At 40.0% G+C, this 13,627-nt stretch overlaps 1 protein-coding gene across 1 annotated transcript; it reads left to right on the top strand.

Annotated features, from left to right (window-relative positions):
- The first annotated feature begins 270 nt into the window (after positions 1–270).
- adra2a (adrenoceptor alpha 2A) lies at positions 271–2,792 on the top strand. The gene is made up of 2 exons (XM_022189471.2): positions 271–614; positions 800–2,792. Exon 2 carries the CDS (start codon positions 1,002–1,004, stop codon positions 2,265–2,267), a length of 1,266 nt encoding a protein of 421 aa, XP_022045163.1. The 5' UTR covers positions 271–614; positions 800–1,001; the 3' UTR covers positions 2,268–2,792.
- The last annotated feature ends 10,835 nt before the right edge of the window (positions 2,793–13,627 follow it).

Genomic DNA, 13,627 nt, shown 5'->3' on the forward strand with positions numbered 1-13,627 from the left:
CACAATTAATATAGCAATAAAAATAACATCAATATTTGGACATTATTGTTGGCTGTATGTGTGCTTGTTATTTATTCTAACATATGTGGCTGTGTGTGTCCTGTAGATGTCTATAAGTGCACATGTGCATGGATAAATTATCGTGATTATTATTCCTTCCTTGTGGTCTTTCCCCTCCTCTAATCCCTCCAACAAGCTCCCAGCTGATGTTCCTTTCTGCAGAGTCACATGTTGCCAGACAAACACGGCAAACTGAGTGTTGACACTCGGCGGACGCACAGTGACCCAGTGAGCGGGACACTTTTTGCAGCGTGCGGGCTATAAAGAGAGGGAGTGGCGCGCTGGAGAGCACTGAAGAGAGAAACTCCACACGCAGACAGAAGCACGGCAGCGCCCGGGATAACGTGATTAGCGCTCTATTAGGTCCGCTATTGAGCACAACTAGATGCAGTGCAGAGATCATTGTGCGGAGAGAGACAGAGGAAACGCTTCATCCGACACATGGATCTCCTTTGCCGGCCATTGATCTGTCTAAAGAAGTTACCCGCTGACAGTTTTTTCATGCCCGTGCGTCTCTGGCACTGGAGAGGTGGTGTCACTGCTCGCTGCGTCAGGTAAGATTATTTTCTCTTTATGTGGCTCTTTTTCCTCAGTGTTTTTAAGCTCTAAATGCTAACTTAATGCTTGAGGTCATTTTATTTGTGATAATGTAAAATACATGTTATAAAATTAAAATTATTTTCTATAGTAATATAATAATTATAAGGTCTGATTTTTCCTATTGTTGCCATGTTTCCAGATGAACTGACAGCCTTAGAAATAACCAGGGCTTATCCTTGAGGAGGCAGGGCACGATGAAAGACCAAAATCCAGGAAAGCCTCAGAGGAGTGATTCAGTTCCTTTCTCAGCCCTGCGGTGAGCTCCTAGCTCTGTCCTTCCTGGTGGATGGTACTTGTTAACCTCAGGTAAACTCACATAGGAAGTGGGCCAATCTGCTCCAATGGAGTTTGCCAACGACACCAACCAGACTCTTCTCAAAGTGGCTCCGTACAGCCTGCAGATCTCCCTGTCGCTCACGGTGCTGGTGGGGATCATGATCCTGCTGATAGTGTTTGGTAACGTGCTGGTGGTCATTGCTGTGTTTACAAGCCGGGCCCTGCGGGCTCCACAGAACTTATTCTTGGTGTCTCTGGCCTCAGCAGACATTCTCGTGGCTACCCTTGTGATGCCTTTCTCCTTGGCGAATGAGCTCATGGGATACTGGTACTTTGGCGAGGTGTGGTGTGAGATATATCTTGCACTTGATGTGCTTTTCTGTACTGCCTCCATCGCCCACCTCTGTGCCATCAGCTTGGACCGCTACTGGTCCATCACACAGGCCATCGAGTACAACCTGAAGAGGACGCCACGCCGCATCAAGTGCATCATCGTCATTGTGTGGGTCATTGCAGCGGTTATCTCCTTCCCACCTCTAATCAGCATGGAGAAGGGAAACAACAAGGAAAACCCAGTGTGTGAGATTAATAATGACAAATGGTACGTCATCTCCTCCTGCATCGGCTCCTTCTTCCTCCCCTGCATCATCATGGTTCTGGTCTATGTGCGGATCTACCAGATTGCCAAAAAGAGGACGCGGGCGCCACCAGGAGACCGGAAGAGGAAGGACCTGCCGAAGACGGCCACCATCCATGCTGCCAACCAGAAGGAGAATGGCGTTGGTGATGCTGCGGACCGCCTCTGCCACGAGAAGCTGAACGGCGAACGGGACATCGAGCTGAAGGAGGGAGTAGGAGGAGGAGGAAGAGGGCCCGATGAGGAGAAAGGTGAGGTCAACGGGGTGGACATCGAGGAGTCGTCCTCCTCCGACCACAAAATGAACAATCCATGCTCAATCAAAAAGAAGTCGACCAAGGGGAGAACCAAAATGACTCAAATCAAGCCGGGGGATGATGGGGTCCAAAAGCGGGTGCCCAGCACCAAGTGCAGCCGCTGGAAGGGCCGACAGAACCGGGAGAAACGCTTCACCTTCGTCCTGGCCGTGGTCATTGGAGTTTTTGTCATCTGCTGGTTTCCTTTTTTCTTTACATACATGCTGATGACGCTGTGTCAGTCCTGTCCTGTGCCTGACACCCTGTTCAAGTTCTTCTTCTGGTTTGGTTACTGTAACAGTGCACTGAACCCCATCATTTATACCATCTTCAACAATGACTTCAGGAGGTCGTTCAAAAAGATACTGTGCAAGAGGGACACTCTAAGATATGTATGATGGATTCCATATTTATGTACGTTTTTATTTTTACAATGTTGTACATAAAGTGTAAACACACTGACCATTGTGCATGGATCCACCAGTTTGTGAATGCTGTCGGTGTAACTGCTTGTAAAGGATTTCCCAGGGTGAGCTTTAACGTGCAGCATCTTCTTTTCAGAACCTCCACCACCCACAGCCTCAACACTGAGATCACACAGAGACAGGTTTAAAGTGCAGAGCACCACATGCGAACATGTTTTCATTTTATTTTTTATAAAAGAAGAAAACAACCACAGTGAGTTCCATGATATGTATTGTATTTTATGACAATATGTTGTACAAAATGAGGCCGTCTGTATATTTGTCTCTATTTTTGTTGTTATGGAAACATTATTGTGCCATTTTGTATGATATGATGTGATAATGATGTTGATCTGGATGGTTATGGTGGTGTTGACAACATGTGGGGAAAATACAGACTCTTTAAAGAATAAATAAAGCCCATTTCCTGAAATGGTTTCGAGGATCTGTATAAAAACAGGTTTGTGATGTCTGCTCATTATGTATGTTACACTGTGCTGGCGCACACATATTGACACATTTGTATGCACACACACTGGAAGCTAGGAAAATGGGGAAGCAACAGAAATGCAGCAGCAACCACACAAACAGAAAACGTCAGAATTTGCTCACAGAACATGATTAGATGTTAAGGGAGGGTTCCCAAATTGAAAATTTGATTTGCCTGCCACCCATGCAAAGGTGTAAACGGTGGGTGTGCATGTGCAGTGAACTGGAGACTCCAGCAGAGAAGTGCAAATTCACTGGTCTGCTGAATTTGACCTTTTCAGGAGATTAACAAGGAGCTTAGGTCTTAATGAGCCTGAACAGAACATGTGCAAGTGTTCTTTTAGTCCTTGGATTAATCGTGTTTGCGATGAGATGGGGCTGTTTTGTCTGAGATGTCAAATCTCCAAAATTAAATGACATTTTTACTCTTTTTTTCTTCTTCCAAGTGTGCGTTTGCTTAGAATTCAGAATTCAGCTTATGAATCAAGTTTACATGATGAATACAGTTGCAGCGGGAAGCACGAGAAGCAGAGGAGTAACGGTTCATTTGCCGTTTTGTGTTACCACCATATGCGTCATTAAGTAAAGACATGGAGCCTGACAAACCAGAACCTGATGGACTGGTCTCTCTCTCTCTCTGACAGTGTCTCTCACTCAGTTTTTTTTTTTTTCACTGTGCTTCTTCTATTAAGTCTAGCAGAATAAAACAAAAGAACTACTATCATGTGTGCACTGAATAAAGAGAATGTAGTGTTCCTCAGCAAAGTGAGAGTAAGTAAATGGATTCATTTGACAGTCAGGAGAGCGGCTGAACAGCAAAATCCACAGAAAGCTAAATGGTGCTTTGGGGAGTCTTTCTTACAATAGCTCCAGCACCTCATTCAGCAGAGTCTGATGCATGCTCACAGTTGTCTGGCTGAGTGTTTGTCTGCACGTTTACAAAATGTGCAAGCGTGGAGTGTCTGTGAGAAAGACTGAGAGCATGTGTGTGAGAATGTGCATGTGTACTTGCAGCACATATAAACAAGGGGTGAGCTCCCACTGGACAGACAAGTTTGCAGTCATGCCGATACTCCACGTTCAATTTGAATTAGACACATGTGTCCCATAAGCTGCTTTTGCATCACAAGTTCCACTGACTCCCAAAAACTGATGTCCAGGAACTTTTATCTGGGGGAAAGTTCCTGGACATTAACACATTATGATTTGTGTTTCCATAGTTGTATCAAAAGCATTTTTTCTTTTTTTTTAATACTCTGCATGTCAGAATGCTGGATATTCATCAGGTTAAAACCATAGACTGTATGTAAAAGAAGGTGTAAAAAGTGAAGTTAGTGTAGAACAAACTTTAAACCTGTGCTCTTACTAACAACCAGCAGGGGGCGACTCCTCTAGGTGCAAAAGAAAATTTGATTGCACAGAAATGAGCAGAAACTGACCCTACTTCTCATTTGATTTATTACCTCAGTAAACAATTTCATAATGAGGTCCAGGTCTAAATCAGTAGTTTCACATCCCTTTAAATAAAGCAAAGGGTCCAATTTGTGAACTCTGATCCCATTTAGAGTAGAACAGATGATAAAACAAGATGTCTTTTAGGGTGTATCTTCCTTAGTCAGTCCATTTTGCCGTAGATAATGATCTGGCTGCAATTCATAAACGTTGTGCTATATTATAGAGCTCTGGTTTGCTTGTATTTCCTTAAACAAAACACAATTGTCTTGGTTGGAGCTAAGCAATCGATGTAACACATTTTTCAAGTACTTTATTATACATCCTTCACATGCTCATATTGACAGTGCACTGAAAGAGTTACTGACTGATGCATCCGTTCCTCCTCTACACGTACACTACCAGTCAAAAGTTTGGGCACACCTTCTCATTTAATGTTTTTTCTTTATTTTCATGACTATTTACATTGTAGATTCTCACTGAAGGCATCAAAACTATGAATGAACACACATGGAATTATGTATTAAACAAAAAAATGTGATATAAATTAAAACATATTTTATATTTTAGATTCTTCTAAATAGCCACCCTTTGCTTTTGATGACAGCTTTGCACACTCTTAGCATTCTCTTAATGACCTTCATGAGGTAGTCACCTGAAATGATTTCCACTTCACAGGTGTGTCTTATCAAGGTTAATTTGTGGAATTTCTTGCCTTCTTAATGGGGTTGGGACCATCAGTTGTGTCATGCAGAAGTCAGGTTGGTACACAGTTGAAACTTTTGACCGGTAGTGTATATTCAGTAATTTCTTCTTTGCGTAACTCCACCGTAAGAGAACAAAATCTAAAGGGCCCATTCTGTGGACAAACACATATTTAAAGAAAATATATTTAATTTTTAATAGAAACAATGATACATTCTTCCTCTTAAAAATACACAGTCGATTGTTGTATGATTAATAGATTCTGGTTGCTGATTTGAGTTAATTCTAGCAAACCTTGGATAAACATCAGTGTGTAACTCACATTACTGAGTCACTTTATGTAAAGAATGCAAACAGTAACTAGAACCTTACACTGACAGCAACTGATATTTTGAGGAGAATACTGACAACGGTTTCTGATTTTACTACATGCAGCAGTTGCACAACAACATCATTATTCACTGTGAGTTATGTTTCTGGCTCTGCTTTTGGTCTCTATCAACTCCTGAGGGTATTATCTCAATTAGTGTCTGTCTGCTGTTTGGTGCTGAGCATTGTTTTTGCACTTGCTACACGTGCTATTATTTAAATTAAACCTCCTTTATGTACAAACGTGGGCAGTGAGAATTCTCCCTTACGGAGGCAGATGTGAAACACTGCCATGCAGCGCAGGGGTTTTGTCAGTGGACATCCACTGATACATGACATCAACATGGACTTACAAATTTAAATCTATTGTCATGCTAGCATTTAGAATCTGAAGGACAGGTACACATTTTTCCAGTATGCCATCATAAAATACTCCCATGCAAACTCCTAGAAGAGCTGTTGGTTGGTGTATTCAGTCTGCCTCTCTACATTTGTTCTTCTGCAAATTTCTTCTGTGATTAACTCCATTGTCAGAGAATGTAAACATAATCATTCAGTGGAAAAACACATTTTATTGGAACAATTGAGTCCATTGTGATATGACTAAGACCTTATGGTGGCTGATTTTAGTTAATTCTAGCAAACTTTTGATGAGCATCAGCATGTAACTCGCATTACTGTGTTGCTTCGCTTAACGCAAACAGCAACTACAGAAACTTACGCTGATAGCAACTGATATTTTGGGGGAGAATACTGACAACAGTTTCTTATTTTACACTTCCAGCAGTTGCACAACAACATCATTATTCACTGTGAGTTGTGTTTCTTCAGTCTGGCTCTGTTTTTGGTCTCTACCAACTCCTGAGGGTATTATCTCAATTAGTGTCTGCTGCTTGGTGCTGTAGCATTGTTTTTGCATTTGCTACACATCCTTTCATTTCAATTAAAATTCCTTTAAATTCACATATGTATTAGTGTTTTTATTTATTAAAATGGACGTGTGCAAGGGAGCACAGCGGTTTTCTCAGTGGACACTCATTGATAAATATGTGTATGTTTGTCTCGTCTTGTCGTCCTATCCCTCTCTGCCTGCCTCGCTGTACCTTTCACATCAACAAGCAGCAGTGATATCATTAGGCGGATGTGCTTACTGACAGCCTATTGGAAGAAGCCAGCTGTTGAAGTCAGCAGACCCCTCTCCACACACACGCACACACTAACACACTTTAGCCTCTGGGAATCGGGGCATGGATCATCAGGTTAGAGTGCACATCCGTCTCCAAAAGGCTAAGCATGGCGGCTAAGAGAAGCTACCATTCAAAGAGACGGACAAAATGTCAGCGGCCTCAAAAAAATCAAGCAGGACAAACAATCATTTCAGTCAGCTGGAGGATACATGCGGGGATGAAGTTGCATTTGACTTGACTGCCTCTTATCGAGATGAGTGTTTACAAGTGTCTGTGGGAGGACTGGAGGGTATGTGTTGTGCACATGTGCTGTAGGTGGCCGGGGTGAAAAGGTCGTGATGACAGTGAATGTTGGCACCCACATACTACAACCTGTGCATCTTTGTCTATTTTCCAGGGTGACAGGGTGACGCCTATTCGAGGCAGCAGCATTTTACATGATTATTCACAGTTACCGATGACTCATTGCTGTTCGCTGCTACTTTTACTTGCCTGCAGTTTCACAGGAGGTCTGTTTTCTGTCATCTAAATGACACTTTACACCTTCCAAGAACATATTACTTAAGTATGATCATATTTTCGCTCCTAGTTGGGTGTCATCTCCAAGGGAGTGTTTCGGAGGTGTCATTTAAAACGGAGTCTCATTAACGGAAGGCTGATTAGCTGTCAGGCCTCAGGGTCTGAATGAGGACACAAAAACAATGCTGTCCAGTGGAAATTTCCCTGGAAAATAATTTGTCTTGACAAATCTATTTCCCAGGAGCTTATTATGATCGAGAGCAATCAGGTCCCATTGTCCCGGGGAGCACGCAGCATTATGAGACGTGATTATTAGATCTCTTAAGTAATTTGCTCTGGCTGAGGAAGGGAGGTGCAGTGTTTAATGTTCCATTGACCTGCATAAAAATGTTTGTGTGTTAAGGCAAATATATATATATATATATATATATATATATATATATATATATATATATATATATATATATATATATATATATAGGTCTTAACTGCAGGGACATTTAAACAACTTCCAGAGCTTGAGAGTCATGCTGACATACAAGGCAAAAGAATAAACGACAAAAAATATTATTAGAATTATATGTATACACACAAATACAACTTAATAGCAGTTTACATTAGAAAACTCTTCAATACAACTGAATCCGAGTATGTGTCTCTATTTTTATGTCAATCAAGCTCAGTTTTAGCACCCCCTCTAAGCACCACTTAAACAAATGAATAATTTCAATTCCTGACTCTGGATTAATTAATCAGGCCTTTATCTTTTACTAGTGAAAATAATTATTTGTCTTACATACAAAAACTGTGTGTAACTAATGCTGGTAGATATTGACTGTGTGCTTACTAAAATTTAAAGTAAGAATCTAAAGTCGAAGCAGACATGGATATGCTGTTCTATGATGCTGACTCACAAAGAGCTCTACTGCTGTAAATCAGGTTATGTTGTTTACTTTAGTCCTTGAAATATGGAACTGCAATTTAAAAAATGTGAATATCTTACACCATCATTTAAACGTGTAAACAATAATTCAGCTGAGTACTAAAACTAATTAAAAACATGAATTAGTGCAAAAAAGACCCCAAAACATCTAAATATACACTTATTTGTTTGACGTGCATATACTGTGTGCTTGCTTCCATTTGCACATGTGTACTTTTGTGTGTTGTATATCACCAAAATGTCCTCTTTTCATATGCATGGAAAAGCATCTTTGTGTTCGGGTTTGTAACAGGCCCGGGGTGGCTAATCGGGAGGACCGGGACAATTCCCGGTGGGCCGGTCTGATGTTTGGGCCGCGAGGGCCAGTGTTCAGTCATGGCTCTGGGTTGATCATTCTGCTGCGATGTGCTTGGGCCGCCTCCACTGGTAGGTCTTTTTTTTTTTTTTTTTTTTTGCAGACGCACCGTGACGTAACACGTCCGTGCACACGGTCAGAGGTGTTTGAAAGATGAAAACAGGCAGAGCAAGGATGGTGGGAGAAGGTAAGAATTAAAAAGAGGAAAGCTCTGGAAACAGACGCAGCCGAATTTGCAGAAATTGGAAACTTTTTCACTAAAGCTCGAGGTTTGAAACGACAAATGAGGCCGAGGAAACGGATATGGACTTTGTTGAACTTTGCAAACCACCGTTCAAGTTAATTATCAGATCAATTAAATGTGTGTCACTGTGGCGTAAAGCATAACGTTATATAATTTAAATAATAGTATGATGCAACCACATAACTGGGAAACTTTGTCTTGTAGCCCCTCAGTCAGAAGAAAGATCCAGCACCAAGCAGCAGCCAAGATTCACAAGTCCAGAGTGGGAGGTAGGATTGTTCATTGAGTGAATATTATTAGAATGAATATAATGAAGAGTCTGGTATAGACCTGCTCTATAAGAGAAGTGCCCTAAGATGCGAGATGAGCATTACATTCATGAAACTGACCTGACGGCTTTGTCAAAAGTGGAGATTTGTGCTGAGAATTTTGACCATTTTAAAAATGTGATCTAGTGTCAGAGGCAGAGCCAGTAGTGATGAGGGGATTACTGCTGTCAGAATAGAAGGAACAGGTGAGCTGTTGGAGCAGAGTGAACAAGCAAGAATTAGTTCCAATACTTTCTATGCCCAAACGATAGCAGTGACCCATTTTATTTTTTATTATTAAAAGATAGTAAATACACAAAGCCCATAATTGAAAGGGAATAGGATGAGATAAAAACATTTATGTTTGAATGACAATATCTCAGGAAAGATAAAAGCCTGAAGTTTTCACTGTTATTTCTCATCATCCCATTGATTCAGAATTTGCAATATTAGACAGTTCTATTTTTTAGAAGACATTAACAAAAAAAAACTAATGATGCACAGGTCAATGAGTGACATTTTCAGATAGATATGTAGTTGCACGTCACAATAACACAAAACAAAACCCAGAATATTTTTTAATGAAATTCTTGATCACAAAGATGGAAAAAAAAAAGTATGTTAAATTTTATTGAGCTTTTGTAACTGGTTGAAAAGGTATGGTCAGCTGTACCACAAATACAAAAATATTGCTAGACAGCTTAATCCAGTAGAACAGCATTTTAAAAGTTCAATAGGACTGAAATATGGGATTTTTTTTTTTTTTTAGTAAAGGCATATTCTTCATTTTCAGACCCCATATTGTAGGCTGCAACTTGAACTGTTGCCTTACCTGTTGTGCTTATTGAATTTATATACTTCCTGGATGGCAGAAGAAGGTAAACTCTGAAGCAGTTACTATAAATATCCCTGTACTAACACTTGAACTTTCTGCACTTGTGCAGCTTGTGACATTCATCTTGAAGGCCATGTTTATTCCCAATGGAACACAGAGCAAGAGAGTCCAATTATAACCTATTTTTATCTCAGAAAGCATCAAGCTAAAATTTCACAAATATCTATAAATATCTTTATTTTATGCCATAAAAAATTCAGGCAAATCAGAGATTGTCAAGCAGAAAAGGTTCTAAAAAATGTGGATTTCAATTGGAATGACATTTTTTTAAACTTTTTTTTCTTAACCCATCAAGGGACACTTCATCAGCACATTTGAAGATGCAGAGTTTACACCGGACATATATGTAAACTAGTTCATTTTATTAAAAGTTATATAAACAGAATGGACTTTAAAATCATAAAAATGGTTGCTGATTTCCACTAGCAGTCAAAAGTTTGGACACATCTTCTCATTCAGTATTTTTATTTAAATATTTTATACATTGTAAATTAATACTGAAGACATCAAAACTATAAAAGAATACAAATGGAATTATGTTGTCAACAAAAAAAGTGTTAATCTTCAACTTAGAAAATAATACAAATAAATAAAAACCATTTAATGAGAAGGTGTATCCAAACTTTTAACTTCTGATTAACTGATACGCTGAACAAATCATTCAACATTACTTGAATCTACACAGATAAGCTACAAATTTAGGGCCAACTGTCTAATATTGTGCAAATCTTATTCGTGCTACCAAAGTATATAATATATATACATGCCAAAATACACCATCCCCACTGTGAAGCATGGTGGAGACAGCATCATGATGTGGGCATACTTCTCAGGAGCAGGAACTGGAAGACTTGTAAAGGTAGAGAGAGAAATGAATGCATGAAAGTATGGAGGAATCCTGGAACCACAACCTGATGCAGTCTATATGAGAGGTGAGACTCGGGAGAAGATTTATTTTCCAGCAAGACAATGACTTAAAGCATACAACGAAGGCTACACAGAAATGCTTTAACGACAACAAGGTAAATGTGCTGGAGTGGCCAAATCAGAGCCGAGACTTCGGTCCAACTCAGATTTTGTGTCTGAATTTGAACTTGTTGACTTGTGATCCCTATGACAAAGCTTGAGCGGTTTTGCAAAGAAGAATGGACTAAAATTGCAGTGCAAGGCTGATTTAGACCTAGCCATTCAGGCTCAGAGCTAGAATTGTGGCCACAAGTACATCTATTAAACTATTAATTTGAAGGTAGTGAATTCTTATGATCACTATTCAGTGTTAAAAAACTGTAAAAGGAGAAAACCTCAAAGGAGGGTGACTCATTTCTTTAGGCACTGCAGGCTGTTATCAAAACAAACAGAACATCGTAGGGCATTGTCCAGAGCATCACACTGCCCCTGCTGCCTTGCTTTCCTCCCACAGTGCATCCTGCTGTCATCTCAAGGGCCAGCCTTTGCTCACTATATATACCAGTGAACTATGAGCACCCATGACCCTGTTGCCAGTTCACCTGTTGCCCTTCCTTGGCCAACCTTTGGCAGGTACTGACCACTGTGCACAGGGAACATAGCACAAGACCTTCTTAGAGACCCTCTGAGTCCCAACAATTTGACCCTTGACAAAACTGCTCAGATCCAACGCTTAATTGCCCATTTTTCCTGCTCCCTGCCAATCATCTTCAAGAACTGCTCCCTAATTCATTTCACCCCATGGCAGGCGCCATTTTAACAAGTTAATTAATGTTACTCACTTCACCTGTCAGCGGTTTTAAAAATGTGGCTGATCGATCTATGCTGTCTGTCCAACCAGGGGTTCCTAAGGAGCCAATTACCCTGATGGACACCACACACACATACCTGTCACACATCAATCACAAGCAGATGATGGTTCAGACTGGTGTTTCAGGTGAATAAAGGGTTCTGCGAGAGTGTTTAACAGAGGTGGAAGATTAAAAAAACAACCAACTCATATCTAGCATCGAGTGCACAGCGTGGCTTCTGTAATTACTGCAGATAAAAGCAAAAAATGGTTGAGCTCTTGCTTGTCATTATTGAAGCTCTTTGTGCTGGAAATCCCAGTCTCTTCACAAGTGACAGACAGCAGAGAAGAATATCTGTATGGTGACACAGGAACAGCAAAATGAGCGTGAGGCAGGGAGGGCGGCTGAAGTGGGCTGCTGTAGTGTCTGTAATGACTGTCTAGTGTGTGCTGATGGACAGGCCGGTGGGCGTTTGAAGGAGATTATACCTGAGCACTCCTTTGTTTCATCGGCCCTTGACGACGGTGACTTAATGAAAGCAGCTGGTTTGCGAATAGCAGCTTGTTGTGTGTCGCATGAACTTCCTGCATTCATGTTTTGTGTTTTAAAGAGACGGGAAGACAAAAATAACCAGTTTTCTGTCAGGAGGGCTGCAACTTTCTAAGGTGAGTTTTTGGTTGGATTTGGGATCAAATGATAATAGCTAGGTGAAAACATGTACAGATTGTTATACATCTATCTGATCATTCTATGTCTGAACAAAACCACTGTATTAACAAGAAGACATGATGAACGTTTTTGAGCTATTACGAGAGATGAATATATTCTTGTTTTACAGTTCTATGCAGTAGCTTTGCTCAAGAGTAGCCTCATGGACACCAGGTCAGGTGGTTGCTGAACTTCTATTACTTATATAAAGTATTTCATGCTAATGAGTTTATCAGGTTTTTCTCTTTATTCCATTAAAAAAGAATGACTAACTAAGCATGAATCACAGTTAAACCTGGAAAAACTGAAACCTTGAAGCAGCTATAACTGAAATTTTCTGTCAGTCAGAGGCGTGAAATGTCAAAGTGTTGAAGGCGTCGCTTACTGTGATGAAGCTGCAGAAACCACAAGCCTAAATCTTGGTTTAGTTTTACTGTTTTCATCATGCAGCTGCTTTCACAGAAAAATACTGTACCTTTTCAGGACTTCAAAGTGAATAGAATACATTTGGCAGCTGTGGAACAGAATACAGATTAGCAGCTAAACAGCCTGACACTTCCTAAAGAATTGGTAGAGACCAAAATCAGAGCTAAAACAAAAAAAGAAGGCAATATCAGACTTCTGACTAATGAATACCGAAGTTCCTCTGTAAGGACTGGATGTAAAAATGATTATCTGCCCGCTAACAGGTTTTACAATGCCAGCCTAAAAGGGGATGATATTGATATCATCGTTGCTTTGAGGTATCGGATATACATGAAATGAAAATTCTGGTGTCAAACTTCAAAGTTATACAAAGTCCAAGGCAAAACTTTGTTGAAATGCCTGTGTTTACTCATGTTTTACATGTTTCATTTAAACAAAAACAAATAAAGAAGAATTTTCAATTATTTGCATTATTGGGACTTGTTAAAAAGAGAGAAATACCAATACTCACAAAATTGCTGCTTAACTGTGAGTACAGCTTTTTATTTTCTTCATTTCCAGCAGAGACTAACAAAGAAGCAAACTAATGTAAAGGGCTGACATTTGGTAAAATGCAAATACAATGCAAAAATGCCTTGAATATGCTAATTGGTGTATAATAACTTTTTAGCACATTTCCAGTGAAAGGAATGATGTTCTGTGGTTCTATCAGAAGAGCTTGAAAAAAAAAGAGTGACAAGCAGACGTCAGTTCAATGTAAAACTATAGGAAACTTTTTTTCAGAACAGTCTGCCGCCTGAGCTTTTTGATCAGAGGAATGAGTTTTTCATGTTTTCCCTCATTGATTGAACCTTTGGCCATGTGTTGTAACATTATATGTGACAGAAAATAAGAAAAAAGGTATAATTGGTCCACTTTAAATTTCATTTATTAAAAC

This window comes from Acanthochromis polyacanthus, chromosome 3 (genome assembly GCF_021347895.1).
Source record: "Acanthochromis polyacanthus isolate Apoly-LR-REF ecotype Palm Island chromosome 3, KAUST_Apoly_ChrSc, whole genome shotgun sequence".
NCBI classification, from domain to species: domain Eukaryota; kingdom Metazoa; phylum Chordata; class Actinopteri; family Pomacentridae; genus Acanthochromis; species Acanthochromis polyacanthus.